The following is an 18,222-nucleotide window of genomic DNA, read 5'->3' on the forward strand; positions in this document are numbered from 1 at the left end:
CACTGATGATAAATATTTTAGACTAAACTTCCTGTACTGTTTTAGGAAGTAAATCACAGGCAAATTTTACCCATTTCTGAACCATTAAACGGCCCATAGATTTCAACTGAAAAACCACTAATTGACTAATAACATGCTTACCAGGATTATACAATTATTATTACATTTATCTTTCATCAATAATATTGAATGAAAGTTGCAAAACATACGACTTCTGGCTAACTTTAACATACATTACATAATACATGAAAACATCTTGCACAATTTTGTTGTGAAGAAATTGAGAGGAAATTTAATATAACAAAATACTGGCTAAAGAATGTTGTTTCTTTTCCATTAAAATTATTTTGAAATACAACCTGACAGTAAGAACTGTGATGCATTCTCAAGAGATGTTATGTAAGATAACTCAAACTATTTCTTCTACAGAGTTATGCAAACAACAACTTTAAAAAATGCAAGCTCTATTTAACAAGACATTTTGAACACCTGATTTTGGTCATCATCGTGCTTAATATAAACTTGTATTGTAAAACTAATGACAGCCATAGGTGACAAGGAAAAATATCACCCAACCTTGTTTTAATTCATTAATCTGATTCGTACATCTCATTAAAAACAATTTCTCACAACACTGAAATTTCAGAATACAAAAATCATTACGTATAAGAAGGTGTGTTGTACATGTTAATAAAACAATAGATTTTGGGATTTTTGATACTACACATCAACACACTTTCAGTGCAAAATACAGTTAATAGAATATGATAATATTGAAGTCCCCCTGTTTTTGATTCCAGTAAGCAAAGAAACACGGGCACATTATTCACGCCCAAATTGTGTGAATGCCTGTCAGTATTGGAATCTTTATAAGTTGTAACACGCTATTTTACCAAAGAGTAAAATTGTTTGTTGAAAGATAGTAAAGAATATAAACAATAAAACATTTGTAAAACAAAGGTACCAATTCTTTTGTTTTCTACAACAATTTAAGCTGAAACCTATATGTAAACTGCTACTTCCACTTCTACATTTTTTTTTATTCTATCTCAACAAAATTTTACTTCCAAAAAAAATTAATTTCTACACAATCTAAGCTCTGGTAGGGCTCTAACCTAAACAACCAGTCTATATTTAAGTAGTGGGAACTATCAGAAGGACTTGAGTGCTTTCCACTTAAATTTTTACTAAAACAATAAAGAAACAAACCTTCTTTATCTCTGCCAGTCTCGTGAATTCTTGGTTGATCACTTTCTCGGGGACGTCTTCCGTAAGATGCTCGATGTTCTTCTCGTCTACTGATGTGTCCTTCACGTTCGCTATCACTTCCTAGTGGTCTCTGTAAGAGTTCAAACATTGTTGCACTTTATCAAACATGCTTAATCTTTGACATTTATAAATAAAATTCAGTTCATTAATCAAGCAAATAAATAATTTAACTGTCCCTCTAAACAAAAAAATTTTAGTTACCAACATGAAAAAAAAAACCATTACATTTCTTCATAATCAGTAGAAAAGTTTTATATCACCATAGTTTCAGGTACTTCTGATGACATCCTTTACATTTACCATATCACTATATTATTTTTATATTTGTTGTTGTTTTGATATAAAAAAAGAAAAATGCATGTTTCAAAAAACATCAGAGAAGCAGATGAATCAACTGGAAAAAGTAAATAACTGGCAGTCAATAACCTTGGTGCTTACCGTTACAGACAAAGAGCACTAAAATAAATGGAATTACAGTTTATGAATTATTATTGTGCAAGGCTGAAATGCCAAACATAAGTGAATCTTGAAATACAAGGTTTTATACAATATTCTAACCCAATCCCCATGGGCATCCTTTACTGCACATCACAAGGTTTAGTTACATTCAAAATTTTAAATTAATATTTGTTATATCAATCAGTATAGCATAAAATCTCGGCTAATAATACGTACTTAAATAGTATATGGGTTTTATGTTCTTAATTGTATAATGTAATATTTTTGAATTCCAGAATTTCCTCTAGTGTTATTACATGACTTTCTCTAGAGATCTCCTCTTCCCTAGTTTATTTGCATCTCCAATAAGTATGAAATTAAACAAAATATATACTATAAATTTATCATTGCTCAAACATACCATAATTTTTATAGCTTTCAATTTTGTTTAATTACAATCAAATAAAATCAGACCCTTCTTGCAATATCCTCTAAGGATTTTTTAAGTTATTTTATGTTTAATTCTGTATCATTCTTAACCAACAGAAATTATGTTACATTGTTTTCTGAACACAGAATTGTCTGTTTCTCTGTTAGTACAGGCTTCATTCCCAAAGAAAAACGATTAGCTTGTATGAATTTGTAACAGTTCTTATCACATAGCTAGAGAGCAAGGAAAATTGTGTTAGTAAAAGGAAATTATCTGTTTGTGTATTATTTTATATCTTTTGGTGCATTACTTAATTAAATAAATATTTAGTGCATTACTATATTAGTTGGAATCAACAGTCAACAGTAAAAAAACTGGACATGTATTTCTTGTTTTTCATACTTTTATAGAAATAAAGAATAAATATGTGTGTGTATGTGTTTTCTTATATCAAAGCCACATTGGGCTATCTGCTGTACCCACTTTAGTTTTGTAAATCCATAGACATACTGCTGTTCTAGCTGGGGCTCTATAAAATGTAAAAGAGAGATCTTTTTTGGGTAGTTAATGTTAGATTAGATAGTATAAAGTGACCTCCACTTTCCTCAAGTGATTTACGACTCATAATGCCATGAACTGTAGTTAGACATGGTTCAATAGGCAATATAACAGTAAAGTGTAATTATAAATAGAAGCATACTATTACCAGTTTATAGCTAATTAGGATAAATGAATGTAGTTTCTCTTACAATTTGGAGTCATTCTAGAAAAAGAAAAGAATGGGGGGTAATTTAGCTTTAATTCAGTATTTTTTCGGAGGTTATGAGGTTGGTCAAATTGATCAACCTTGTACAGAGTTGAGATAGAGAAAATAAATAAAATATAAAGTTTTACTGAGATCAAATATTTGAAATGTATTTACGTTTTAAGAGACTAAAGAAATAAAATTTGAGATTTCTAAAATGAAGAAAAGCATTTTTAATCTTACCACAAAAAATTTTGGACAAATTTTTCAAAACAAGTAATCAATAGATGAATGGACATTTTTAGGTTATTTAAAATAATTCACTAAAAGTGACTTTTTGTGAAAGACATTTACTAAAAAACTGCCAAATTTTGTTTAGCTATATATACAATATGTATATTAAGTTAGTAGCAGTAAACCTAGAGACTTTAAATGAGTACAAGCAGTCACATATTCGGTCAAACAGACCAATCCCGTATTGAGAGAGTTAACAAGAAACGATCATACAATGTATGCAAAATCATACATATCACCTAAATGCAAGTTAAAACCAATGTCATTAAAAATTATTAAAAAATCTGATGAGGGATCATCACAAACTACAGAAACAAGCTGAACTGAAATGATAATATTTTCAAGCTTATAACAAGATTCATGTTACTAGTGGGGCACCTTAGGACTCGGTCTTTGGATCTTTGTTCTTTCTGGTTTACAGCAATGACAGATAAAAAAAAAAAAAAGGTCAACAGAGTACTTAACTTTGCAGATAATATTAATGTTTCCAGCAGTGAAGAGGATGCTGCTGATTTACAAAAGGATTTAGGTCATTTAGTGAGTTGGGTACATAAATGGCAAACGAGTTTTTAGTTATAATAAATGCAAGATAATGCATGTGGGTTATAATTTGAATTATAAGTAAAATTTGGATGGGAATAACCCTAACAGTATCATGAAAGAAAGGAATCTTGATGTAATAGTTGATCACTTTCAAAGGCCATCCAAGCAATGTGTTGTTGCTAGTGGTAGGGCAAATAGGATTTTAGGTTGTATCTACAGAAATACTGAAAAGTCTGAAGAGGTTATAATTTCTTTGTACAGGTCAATAGTTAGGCCATATTAGAAATATGGGCTCAGTTTTCAGCTCCTTGCCTTAGGAAAGACATCAAACTATTAGAGTTCAGTGAAGGGTTACTATAATAGTGCCTGGGATGAAGGGTTTATCATATGAGAGACTGAAATCTCTCAAACTGTTTTCCACTGAAAAAAGAGGGATGATTTGATTGATGTGATTGTAAAGAGAAATGATAATGTTGACACATCATCTTTGTTTGAACTTACTTAATTTTAGTTCAGAGGATGGGACAGCCAAGATAGATCAACAGGTCTCATGTCGATTCAAAACACTTATTTTAAAACTACTAAATGACATAATATTGCTTTCATCACTACTGTCCATATTTCAGCAAAATGTTTGGAGCTGTTTTTTTTTCTTTTATGGCTGGTAAAACTAGAACCAATAATAATAATAATAAGGTTGGGGACACTTATAAACATACATAGTCTTTACTCTAGTATTTCCAAAAATTATAAAATAAGAACATTTCAGATTTATTTAACAATATCTGAATGTCTTCAAAGAATTTATATTGACAGTGAAGAACTTTCAAAATGAGAGTGAAAATTTTGACATTTCCAAGAATTAACTTAAAAACAGCCACAGAATTTTTGCAGGAGTTTTGGTAACTGCGTATAGATTTGGGTTAAGAGTATGTAGCCATTTTTACTTAAATGGCTTTAAAGAGAAATGACCAATTGTGATGAAAAAAACTGATAAAATCTCTTTCAAGAATTAACATAAAAATAGTCCTATGGTCTGTGCAGTTAATTCAGTAGGTTTGTGAAACAAGCATAATATGAAAAACAAGTGGATGAATTTTATCTAACAATCAGAAAATTGATTTTGATAATTTCAAAATTTTAGCAGCCTTAGCCATTGAGACTGAATGTGTAGACTGTTGTTTGAAGAACACATCTGTTTCTTAACCATATTTTCTATTAGTCTTTTTACAAACTTTCTAGTCAATCCCTGTTAAGAATCACTGTCATGGTTTGTGACAAGATAAATCCACACATCTTCACCATTAAAATGAAATAGAGGTATTCCTATACACATGTACAGATTAATCTTACAATATCAATAAATACACTTCACATTTTGCTACAATTTAAAATGGAAATGACTCCACTGGACTATGCCAAATGGCATGCACTGCCACAATCACAAGGTTAAACTTCAATGTCCAAGTGATCACTGAATGATAAAAATTAAGTTTTTATAACACTGTCAACACAAGGTTTCAGAAAAACATTTTACTTTGTGTGCAGTACACAAGTTAAAATGTTTTGTTAGTAAGTATTCAAATATTGTAACCCTGAAAATAAATCAGTCTTAAAAACTTACAGTATTTTCAACCAATGGTATCTTCAGCCACGCTGGCGCAAAATCATGAGTAGGGGCGTTGTTACTTGCCATCAGTTGACCTGTCTCAGGATGACCATGATAGGCACTATAATTCAAAATTTTAATATGTAATAGGACTTATCTGGACTCACAGAAAGCATGAAATATATTTGTCTCCTGAATTTTGTGAAAGATCCTCAATGGGTGTCTGTTAAGGACTAGTCAATAAAACCCATTGCTATTTCTTGAACAATGCACCTTTTTTTTTTAACAGTGAATAATCTGCTTTAAAATCACTTTATAAAGCCTTTACAACTGAATTAGACACTGAGATAAATGTTTCCTTATGTTTAGCTTAATTATAAAATGCACATTCTTACTATCCTACCTCCTGGGTTTCCAGTAGTAAACCTATATCTGTGAATGAATACAGGAAATATTTACAAACAAACTTCTCTCAACAGCTGCAATGTGTTTTAAAATTCACCAGACTTGCAAGAGATTGGGACGCAACCAACAACTGGTTAGAAATGGTTAACTTCTACATGAGGATGTGACTTGAAGTTCTTGAACATGAAAAAGGAATGTAGGTATACTGTATTTCTTCCACAAACTAGTACAATGAAACACTGGGTTTGTTGCTATCTTTTCATCTTGAAATAGTAAACATGCTTCAACCAAACTGAAATATTCTTATGTTCAAGATTCGATCACTGAAAATACCTAGGAAGAAAAATTAATCATATTATGGACATATTATATATAAAATCAGTTTATTTATTCATTCCAGAAATAGATTATTTCATCATTAAATGAAAATACTACATTCTGAGTGGCTACTAAGAAATAGCATTAATTTTTCTCAACACCAAAATCTGATTTACAAATAAAGTACTTATTTCAGTTTCACTCCCTCATAAAATTTATAGTAGTAATATGGAAAGGTGCAACATTTTTAATATTCATATTTACCAATGTATTATTTTGTTAAAATTACAGCTTTGAATCTTATAAGATAATGAAATGTAACATTTAAGATTAAACAAGCTTTTCCAATCTCTATTAAATTTCAACATGAATCATTTGTTACTAGACTATGGTAAAACATTTAACATTATCAACAATTTTACTAAACTTAAGTGGTTAAGACCGACAGCAATAGTACTTTAAGTAATGTCTTAAACACATACCTAAGTTAAAAACTGAAAATTCAGATACACAAATCTATAGCATGTTTTTTCTCTACCACCAAACCTTCAAGTAGAGCTTTAAACACAAGGTTACAAAAATGACAGTTTAAAACACACTATCAAGTGTACTCAGACTACAATTTATCATAATGAATCTCTCTCTGCTGACAATCAAAATAATGACTTTAAAAAAAATAGCCCTACTGAACACCTCAAACACAGAACCACACTTAGAGAATTAAAATTAGTCTGTAGAAAATAAAATACAAATCTTAAAATTTTCCAAGTCACAATAATATGAACCAGAAAAAAAATACTTTCAAGAACCTTAAATCTAACTACAGTATTGTAACAAAGCCAGGATGGAGATACTGTTGTTCCTAACAAACATTATTATAAACACTCAAGCTAACAACTTGAGGACAGTAATTTCTACAAGAATCTCACATGGTACTTTATATCTCAGTTTATTAAAACCACCAGTGATCAAGTTAAAGAACTCTTACAAAAGAAAATTAAAAATGGCTTAACACTCAAATGGGCTTGTCCAGGTGTTTTTTTTCTTTTACTCAAAATACATGAACATAATTCCAATTGATTCATATCTTCTAACAAACATGGCTAAATTGGACATTTACCTCCTACCAACCTTTTGTATACAATGAATGTTTCTTTACTTTACATTTCACAAAAAGGACTTGAAATTCTGAAATGCATCCTGAAACTTTTTAGTTCATCATAATTTCAAACTGACCTTACTACTCTTACTTCTAAACAACTTCAAATTCAATAACAAACATTACCTTCAGATTACCAAAACAGCATTTGGTACCAAACTGGCTACTAACCATGCCAATATATTTATGGGCAATACCAAAAGCCAGATCTTATAGCATCCTATGAAACCCCAAACAAATGATGTATTTTTTCATTTAGACAGCTGGTTCTGAATCACTTTTTTCTTATGCTAACCTTTCATACAACAATTACATTTACATCTACACAAAACACATTGTTCACATCACTGCCTCTCAGTGAGTAATTTTAAACTTGTACAAAATACCTACTAAGACTGTAATACCTTCTATACAAAGGCTGATATCTCCATCCACATCAAGCTCTCCTAATCAAGAAAATCTGTTTTAATAAAACAAATTAAAACCAAGGAACTACAGCAAAGACACAGACAGACTGAAAATGGTAAGAACAACCAAGAACAAAAAAATATCCTTCAACAGTGCTGTACAGACCCAAATAGAATTATTACCTGTCACTTTAAACTCAAACGTTTCAAGTTCCTCAGAAACACAATCATCTACTACAACTGCCTTAGACAAAATTGTCTTGAAATTCTCACCATTTCCTTTCTGAAGAGCAAGTTTTAAAGACATCCTTAGTACATGTAAAAGTGGATCAATTACACCTGAACACAAAGGTTGTCATTCAGATAATAAAGCTTTGTCTCACTTGCAAGTTCACAAAAACTACAAACTGTTTTACTGATAAATACAACCAAAAACACTAAACAAAATTACTAACCAAAAATACCATTTACCACACACAAGATAAAAACTATAGTCCCCAGTATGTAGGACAGCTCCTCTGACAACTTTAAGAGCATTTCAACAAGCATAAATCTTCCAGTAACATCTAAAAGGGGGTCCCTTTTACCCAACACTTCAGTAAACCTGATATTCAATTAACTTTTCCTTACTTTTATTCAATATAGTTTCTCTAAACCAAACATCTTTACATAATATTTATGTTTCCTGTTCTATTACAATTACTGGTGTCTACATATATTTTGTTTCACTTATTCTGATGTATCAAATTCAGTACACTTCACTGAAGCAATACAGCTACTAAACCTACAACTCAGTGTTTCACAATAAGTCTGCTACAGTGAATGGAAGAACCTCCTAAATACATATTTTTAAATAAAACTTTTGTTAAAGTGAAGAACATTATACAAGTCAAGAGGTCAGGTTCTATATGAGAGTGACAGTGTGAGATTACTATTGAAATACTCTTCAGAGTTTTTATTAATAACAGAAAAAAACTCTTAATACTATTCAATGGCACACAACAAACCTTCAAATGGTGGGACCTATCTTAAAATTCCAGGCCTGAAAATGAATGTAACCCAACTGCTAAGGATCTTAAACAGAACGGAAGTTTAATCATACAAGTTCATCTTTTCCTGGAAACTATCGGTGAATTAGTCTCGGGAAACAGAATGTTTCAATAAAGTAACAAATCAATTACTTTTGAGTCTTTAACAAAAAAATATATTTTACCTTCAATGTTCTAATCAGTAAAATATATATGAACAATTTCAAACCTCAACTTTAACTTTTAAAGACACTAGAAAGTGATTTCTAATTTGAGTAAATCTTAGGAAATTTAGGACTGCTACTAGCAGTATTATGTAAAATTAAATGTATCTGTGTTAACATTATTTAGTGTTAACAAATTACACATTAATAAGTATATATATCCTATCTATATATATAAATCTTCACTGCAGCATTTATTTTTAAATATCAAACTAATTACACATGTTTATGTTAGCTATTTCACAAAAGTTAGATGCATTATTTCAGCTGAAACTGGTGTATCTAGGCCACGAGCACTTTGATAAAAAGTGTACAGTACACTAGTGCTGACTGACACCTTACACTAAAAGGTCTAATTTAGAGATACAGCTTTAAAGTCAAAAGACTTGAAGTCAGTTAGCCTAACACTTGTAAATTATGCACAAAGGAAGAGAAATGTGTGGAAGAAACCTGCAGATTACATTTCTTTTTTTATTACTACTTTCAATAAACAACCACTTGCATCTATGTACAAGCTGTTGACAAAACTGCACTATAAAAGCCAGATTATGCACTTCTCACCAGCTGGCCCACATACTAATTGCCTTGGGAACCAAGCAAATAAGACAAAGCTGTAGTCTTGCCATGCCACTTCCTGATATCCAACACTGGATATGTCAATCAGTTAAAATACATTTCAAAACCAGTACGACACAAGCAAGTAAATTAAACGTAACTAGAATTACAGTAGCTTTCTCTGTTCAGAATTTCACACTATAAATAACTGAAATGTGTATCATTGCTAAACTGATACTTTAAAACAAGAAAGCTTTTTAAATGTGCACTAGAATTTTTTTTAATGAAACTTAAGTTTTATTATCAAAACTACAACACTAAACATCAGTGTGCCAGTTAATTTAGAGCTCTGAATTTAGTCGTGCCAAATATAACACAACAAAGTCCTTTACTTAACAATATAAATTTTTTAGTGTCAAAACTGTAATCTTTGCTTACAAAATTATATAACAAAGCCACCCACCAAGGATGTGGTGACAAAGATAAATCTCTAAAAAAAACTTTGTAATATAAAGCAAAATACACCAGGAACTTTTACAAATCAATGGTAATAATAGATCAGTTCAATAAAAATAGTTACTTCAGATCTAAAACAAAGAGCATAAAGCTTTTAATTAGGATTAATTATGTGCTATATCACAGCAGGAAAAATATTTAGAAATGTAACATGTTAACCTCAAGAACAAATCCTGTCCATACCAATAACAATAAACAAAGTATTTATTTTTTTATTTAACATTTCAACAAATGATTATTGAAACTAGTTGGATATAATAAATTTGTGTTTGTACTATCTCTAAAGACTTGAGTACAAGTGACAGTTGATACAAAGTATGATTTTTATTTAAACAGTATTCCGTTCAACTTTATTTTAAATGATAACAAAAAGTATGTATGCAATTCTGATAGGATTTCTAAATGTTGAATAATTTATGTTTTTCTTCTAAAAAACTGTTCTACTTTATATCATGTAATTCACTAATACTTACAAATATTTAAGCCACTCTGAATTATGGTGTGATTTTCTCTTATCTGTAAGTTACAAATTAATAAACTAATATATTTTATTACTCAATCTCTTAAAGACAGTTTAATTACAACTGTTAATATTTTACATACAAAGTAAAAAATTGTCTTTTACTATATAGTAAGTTGTATTGAATATGTAGATTAATTCAGAATCTTTATGCATTTTACTTGAGAAATACTGTATCAAGACCTAAACTTAATATGAAAAGCAAATTATACAATAGGTGGTTATTACAAATATCTAAAGCTTAATATTAGTACCAAGTCATACTTTCTATTCAGTTTTCACAATAAAATAAAGACAACACAATTGAAACTTAATATGAAACTAATTTAGCTTTCAAAACTTAACTACAAAACCATTTGTCTGATGTTAATTGCAGGAATTATTTAACTGATAATGAGAAAACTACAACTCTGTTTAATGCCACATTTTTTCTTATTTTAAGGAGTTTTATACCACCTCACACAAAGATCAACTGGCACACACTGCAGTCTCACTAATCACCTGTCGTATTTCTTTTAGATTTCAACGCTGAACTGCAACTGTGTTCCAATTTTTTGACCTATAAAATTAATACACAATACTTACTATATAACTCATTTATAAGTTATGTTATAAAAGTTGTGGTTGATAAAAAATTAAAACCTATGTTTGTTACAAACAGTAATATAATACTAACTACTTTCGAGTAATGTAACATCATTTATGATATTCATATTGTACTTTGTACTTGTAGTCACTACAGTTACTCCAGGTCGAAATTCCTGGTACCATTAGCATTAATGAACAGAATTTGTTGTGTTAGGGTACTAAGCATAATATTGTTGTCAGTATAACACAATGAAATATATTTTTCTACCAAAAGCACTATCAAACGTTACAGTTTTTAATTCTCACTTTTGTTAAGCCTACCTCCAATATGGAGTTTGCCTTTACTTATTAAGCCTAAATATTAACTTGTTTAAAATAACATTACATGCCAAGTTAACTTACGACGCGTTAATTTACAATATAAAAAGGTTAACACAGCTTCCTCGACTTCCGTCAATACATAACTATTTGAATGTCATTGAATAATGTACTTTAAATATCAAGACTAAAACACGAAACATATGGCAGTGATTTGAAACTACAGATTAGTTTTCATACAAAATGGTCGCTTTATCCACAACCATAAACTTCAACCGCACTTCAAAACAACAATATGGCGTGTGTAATTTTCTTCTTAAGATCTCGTTTTACACGAGAAGGCATGACTTCACTAGATGGCGTGAATTACTTTATTAAAAGTCAAATAAAATCAGTATGTTCGTTTGTTTTTTTGTTTGTTTTTGGAATTTCGCACAAAGCTACTCGAGGGTTATCTGTGCTAGCCGTCCCTAATTTAGCAGTGTAAGACTAGAGGGAAGGCAGCTAGTCATCACCACCCACCGCCAACTCTTGGGCTACTCTTTTACCAACGAATAGTGGGATTGACCGTCACATTATACCGCCCTCACGGCTGGGAGGGCGAGCATGTTTAGCGCGACGCGAACCCGTGACCCTCAGATTACGAGTCGCACGCCTTACGCGCTTGGCCATGCCAGGCCCAATAAAATCAGAAAAACGTAATGTGCCAGTATAAAAATCCATTTCACCTTTGTCATTCACAAAAGAGGGATTTCAGACACATATTCTAATTCTTATGTCGCTGATATCTGGCTGGTCTGATAAACTATCATCTTTGGATAAAAAACATCTAATGAGACCACAGATTTAATTTATTTTCAACAAAGATAAAACTGAAAAGATTGTAATGGATGTAGTATACTAATATATTTTTTTATACGCCGTACCCACTATCTTAAACTGTAGTTTCGACTATTCAAGACGTGTCAGTAGAGCTGGCACATATTTAGATGCACTTGAGATATTTATTGACATTTGTTTGTTCGACGAAGTTTTCATTCGACCCTCAGTGGTACAGTGGTATGTCTGCTGACCTATACTGCTAACAACCGCGTTTCGATACTCGTGGCGGGCAGAGCACAGATAGTCATTTGTGTAACTTTGTGCTTATTGACAAATGAGTTTTCACTTTTTGTCTATCTCTGGGCTCGATATGCTTATCACAATTTACGATGCAGTTGTGTTGTTAGCTGAATTATGAGCATTTAATGGACATTAAGGAAAAGTAAGCGCTCCCATAACCAAAAAATGAAAACTTTTTCGAACGACTTCTTATGATGTGCATTTAATATTTATGAGCTGTTTAAGACCTTATAACGCATGATTTAAAATCCCAATTAACTTAGGTGCGTGAATAATATTCTAGCATCGTACCATATTTATTATTCAGTGTTATAAATAAGAGTGTGACAAAACAAATTGGCCTGGCATGGCCGAGCGCGTAAGGCGTGCGACTCGTAATCCGAGTGTCGCGCCCGAGTCGCGTTAAACATGTTCGCCCTACCAGCCGTGGGGGCGTTATAATGTACAATCAATCCCACTATTCGTTGGTAAAAGAGTAGCCCAAGAGTTAGCGGTGGGCGGTGGGTGGTGATGACTAACTGCCTTCCCTCTAGTCTTACACTGCTAAATTAGGGACGGCTAGCACAGATAGCCCTCGAGTAGCTTTGTGCGAAATTCCAAAAACAAACAGACAAAACAAATAATTTTAGGTTTCTACGTTACAAACTATATTTTTATTTTTAGTGCAAATTCCAATAAATTTATAATTGGCGGTGGGTTTTATTTCATTTCCTCGTGTAGCTTTGCGCGAAATGAAATAAAATATTATAAATTTATTTTATTTGCACTATCTGCGTTAGTAACGTCCTAAATTTAGCAGTGTAAGACCAGAGGCTACTCGAAGGCTATCTGTCATCACCACCCAGAGGGAAGGCCAACTCTTTGGGCTACTCTTTTACTGACGAATAGTGGAACTGACGCCCCCCACAGCTGAAACGGCGAGCATGTTTGGTGCGATGGTGATTCGAACCCTCGACCTTCAGATTACGAGTCGAGTGCCTTAACCACCTGGCTACCATTGTATGGAACATAAGGAACAAAAGAAACTTTAACGCTCTAATCGAAAAAGTAAGACTATGTTTGTTTGTTTGTTTGTTTGTTTTGAATTTCGCACAAAGCTACTCGAGGGCTATCTGTGCTAGCCGTCCCTAATTTAGCAGTGTAAGACTAGAGGGAAGGCAGCCAGTCATCACCACCCACCGCCAACTCTTGGGCTACTCTTTTACCAATGAAAAGTGGGGTTGACCGTAACATTATAACACCCCCACGGCTGGGAGGGCGAGCATGTTTGGCGCGACTCGGGCGCGAACCCGCGACCCTCAGATTACGAAGCGCACGCCTTAACGCGCTAGGCCATGCCAGGCCATAAGACTATGAAATAACGTGAATTACTGAAATCAAGTTAGATTTGGAGATTACGCATAATAGAAATTATTATTAAATTCCGTATCATAAATTATCTAATAGTGATAAACTTTTCAAGAGATGTAATAAAAAAGTGGCTCTTTACATATGTAATAAACTTCAGCAACTCGAGATTTTGAATCTGTATGGATTACAACCAGTGGCTTCAAGGACATTTTTATTTTGCAGTTATTATAGGCCACTTGATCACACAGTTGAGGTAAATTAAGAGTTCTGTAATAAGATCAGGTTCCTACAGGTAAAAATGTTGGTGCAATAATTATGGGCTACATTTTAGACACATTGTTTGTGAATGTGTTGACTTAAATAATAAAAAGACTACAATTTCATGAATTTATTCTGGATAATTTTCTGTACGGAATTATCAGAGATACCAACCACGCGAGTCTGGATACTATTTTGAATTTATTTTTAATCACAAAGGAAGGTAGGGCCTCATATTTTCATTCGTGAAGTTGAAATAAGGGAATATTTTGGGAAAGAAAGTTTACGTCAAAGTTAGGTTCGATGTTTTACTCAATTTTCAGGTAAAAGGAAATGAAACCTCAACTCCTAACTTTCTGATGGCCGATTACGTGTCCATGAAATAAAGCTTATCAGTAATGAATTGGGACTAAAGTGAAAAGTAATATGGAACAGACTTAGGAGATGTTTAAAAACAAATTGCTTTTAATTCAAAACAGACAAACCTAACTGACTTAAACTTAAAAGAGAAAAAGACGGATAAATACTGCAAGTTTAACTTGAAGGTAAAAAAAATATTAAGAGTTAGTTTGGCCCTTAAATGTGTGTTTTTTTTATAGCAAAGTCACGTTAGGCTGGCTGCTGTGTCCACCAAACCACTGATTTTAGCGTTGTAAATCCATGGACTTACTACTGTCACAGCTGGGGGGCATCCTTAAATGATACTGATGGTACGGTTAGTGTTTGAGGACTAGGAATTGTTGTTTTTTTAACCTCTTCTGGAATTGACCTGAATATATATTAACCTCTTGGTGTAAGTAAAGAGGACGATGACAGACTGAAATTAAATAAAGAATCTTAAGCAGCCAAAGTTTTCTACTGGGTTTTAATGGTGGTCAAAGACTAAATAAGCTATCTTCACTCTTTCATTTTTGGTAGGTCAGTAATGTGTGTTCTGGTGTCTGGAAATGAAAGACCTTTTGATCTTACTTCTATAGTGGAAAAAAAAATGTAGCCTGATAAAAGAAGCTTTGTATAACCTGAGAAAAATTATATTTCAAATGAAAGCCAAAATGAATTCACCAAACAGAAATCTTGCTTTAGTAATCTGTTATCTTTTATTGAGGAGTTATTTGTTACATAGAAAACGGTATGAATGTATGTCTGTGTTTTCTTATAACAAGGCCATATCAGCCTATCTGCTGAGTCCACTGAGGGGTATGAACGTAAAGTACTTATATTTTAAGAAAACGATTTTGATAAATTACCCACTAAATATTAACTAAAAGAATCACATTGATAGGGCAACAGTAAGAAAATAACATGTAACTGGTTTCTAGGATGGTCAGAATAGAAAATGCAAAAGGGTGTCATTAATGGAATCCAATCAAACTAGATTACTAGTAGAACTTGTTACTAGAAGAGAACTTAAGTACTCAGTTCATGGACATTTGCTTTTTCTGTGTTTGGATTAATGACACTGATAGACATAATAGTAGTAACATTTTGCTGCATTGGAGATGTTGAGTTGTCACAGAATGACTTGTACCAAAAAGGTGGTCAGTATTTAGCAACTGACCTTTAATTGCAGTAAATTAAAGGTAATCCATTAAGGTTATCATAATCTGAATTGCATGTATAATATAAGGTTGGCCTCAATAGTGTGACTGCAGTGAAAGATCTAGGAACACTGGGGGATAAATAACCCAAGTCATCAAAGCAAACAGAATATTTGAGTGCATTATTAGATATACTGATTACAAGTCAGAAGAGGTAATTATCTTTCTGTACATATCACTTGTTAGGCCTCATTTGGATTAACATATATACCTTTATCCTCGTCATATAAGAAAAGATATTTGCTTATTAGAAAAGGTTGGAAGTGTTATCTTTTCATTGTGGTTCATATCTCATTTTTTTTTCAAAATAGGAGGACAAGAGGTGTTTCAATATAAAATTATTTTGAGTATTTATAGAATAACGGTCTCTGAATCTTTTAATTTATATTCCGAAGACAACAAAAGTTTTAAGGTTTGGAAAAGACAAACTAGTCTTGTTTGTTTGTTTTGGAATTTCGCACAATGCTACTCGAGGGCTATCTGTGCTAGCCATCCCTAATTTAGTAATGTAAGATTAGAGGGAAGGCAGCTAGTCATCACCACCCACCGCCAACTCTTGGGCTACTCTTTTACCAATGAATAGTGGGATTGATTGTACATTATAATGCCCCCACGGCTGGGAGGGCGAGCATGTTTGGCGCTACGCGGATGCGACCCTCAGATTATGAGTCACACGCCTTAACGTGCTTGGCCATGCCGGGCCGAACTAGTCTCCAGTTAAGAATTTTATCTTTCTAACAGGATGACTGACTTTATGGAATGAATTTTTGTAAGAGTTTAATAGAGAAATATGTGATTTCATTAAAATAAACACTTGATTTATATATCAACTTTTCTCTGGGATACATGTGCAAGGACAACCTAAGAACAACAAATGGTCCCTTACTGGTCATAAAATAAATTCGAGAATCGACACCCTTGTTGATACTTTTAACAGCCTGTTGAACATCTCTTATTAATACCAGAGTATAAAAACACTCTTGGTGCATCCATCCACTTGTTTACAAAACTGTTTCCAGGTCTGTGAAATTATTGGTTACAGGGTTCTTCATAACAGTAAAAAAATAGAAATACAATTAAAATCTTAATTAATCACACTGATTACTGCCAAGAAATGCTACAGAAACCATGAGAGATTTCATCCCATATTTGTAGTCGATTTTTTGACACTGTGTGTGATAAGAGGACAATAACCTAAAAGTAGTGTGATGCAGTATGTGAGTGACTAATAGTGAACAGTACAAAAAGAATAAGGTAATTTTAGGGTTAAACTGCTATAAAACTACCAGGCAATTAAAACAAGTCACAAGCACATTTTTTAAAATTATATCTTGCGTAGAGAACTTTAACAGAGAACTGTTTGTTGAAAGTAAAAGACAATGTTTAGACTTTTATACATAGGTATTTTGGGGTCACAGAAGGTATTTGCATTAATATCTTATAAAGGTAAGCATGGCTGTGTGGATTGAGCAGGTGTTGTGAGATTATAAAACGTTATTCTGTTTTCTTTCAACAGGCAGTTGCAGTTCATTAAAGCTCTCAAATCTGTCTGCTTTGTGTAAAGTTCCACTGCATCAGTATAACTTACTCTTTCAATTGTTTGTGTTTCAATATATGATAAAATACATACATTACACAATTATATTTTAACATTTAAGACATGTTTACAGAGTAACAGCCACAAACTAGATTTTGTTATGCTACAAGTTTCTAACAAGACAGTAAGAACTGGTAGAATGTTCCCTTTGCAGGTAACTGTGACAAGGCACATAATTAGAAAATATAAACCACTGCAGTACAGTGACAACAACCATATGTAGTTATGTCTAGTGTGTTGTGACATTATTTAATACAAGGAATACCCATGACTCAAAGTTGCATTTGTTTGTGAAGTGAATCATAAAATATTATCAAACATGACACATATCTTCCTAAGTAACAGACAGCTACAATAAGTTTCTACAAATGTTCTGCTTCTTTCTGGAGCATTTAATATACAATTAAATCTTGTATTTTGTACTAAACTATAAATTGACCGTGTCTGAAGTAAGCTAATTATTTCTGACAGCCTTTTTATAACACTTATTCAAATGAAAACTATGCTGAGAATGTTCACTAAAAACTGTAGCAAGTCTTCTGTTTAGAACAGTAGAGCTAAATATAAAAGTAACAGCTGTTAAAATATGCAATAAAAATTAAAACTAAGATAATGCCTTATCATCTGCATGTTCTTCAGCATCTAAACTAGCCCTAATTTGATAGTTTCCTTTTGAGTTCACTTACTGGTAAAGTATATTTTATTCCAAGTTACAGTAAAACTAATCTTTCTTACTGTAAAAGCTGAGAGTTGTAATCAAATAAACCAATATGGTTTATATTTACATGTATTACAGTCTAGTCAACCTCTTTTTCTTTATTGGTTGCATTTACTTTGTGTCCGAGTTGTTTTCTGATGTTTTTTGCAGCCAGACGTGACATTCCTTCATGGGGTCTACCATTCATAACAAATATACATCACCACGTCTTGC

At 32.2% G+C, this 18,222-nt stretch overlaps 1 protein-coding gene across 11 annotated transcripts in view; it reads right to left on the reverse strand.

The window, feature by feature from the left end:
* The window catches only part of LOC143248588 (vasculin-like protein 1), a 37,334-nt gene extending 25,655 nt beyond the window's left edge, over nt 1-11,679 (reverse strand). The window contains exons 1-6 of one of the 11 annotated variants that reach the window (XM_076497065.1): nt 11,451-11,679; nt 10,922-11,019; nt 8,625-8,740; nt 5,732-6,066; nt 5,344-5,449; nt 1,210-1,339 (exon numbers count right to left, since the gene is read on the reverse strand). In XM_076497065.1, the coding sequence (XP_076353180.1) occupies nt 1,210-1,339; nt 5,344-5,415 (202 nt within the window). In that variant the 5' untranslated portion in view covers nt 5,416-5,449; nt 5,732-6,066; nt 8,625-8,740; nt 10,922-11,019; nt 11,451-11,679. Of the gene's footprint in view, nt 1-1,209; nt 1,340-5,343; nt 5,450-5,731; nt 6,067-8,624; nt 8,741-10,916; nt 11,020-11,354 lie in introns of all 11 variants that reach the window. The other 10 variants (XM_076497064.1, XM_076497069.1, XM_076497071.1 and 7 more) reach the window with 10 other exon arrangements.
* Nucleotides 11,680-18,222: the final 6,543 nt, after the last annotated feature.

Source organism: Tachypleus tridentatus, chromosome 4 (genome assembly GCF_004210375.1).
Source record: "Tachypleus tridentatus isolate NWPU-2018 chromosome 4, ASM421037v1, whole genome shotgun sequence".
Classification (NCBI taxonomy): Eukaryota; Metazoa; Arthropoda; class Merostomata; order Xiphosura; family Limulidae; genus Tachypleus; species Tachypleus tridentatus.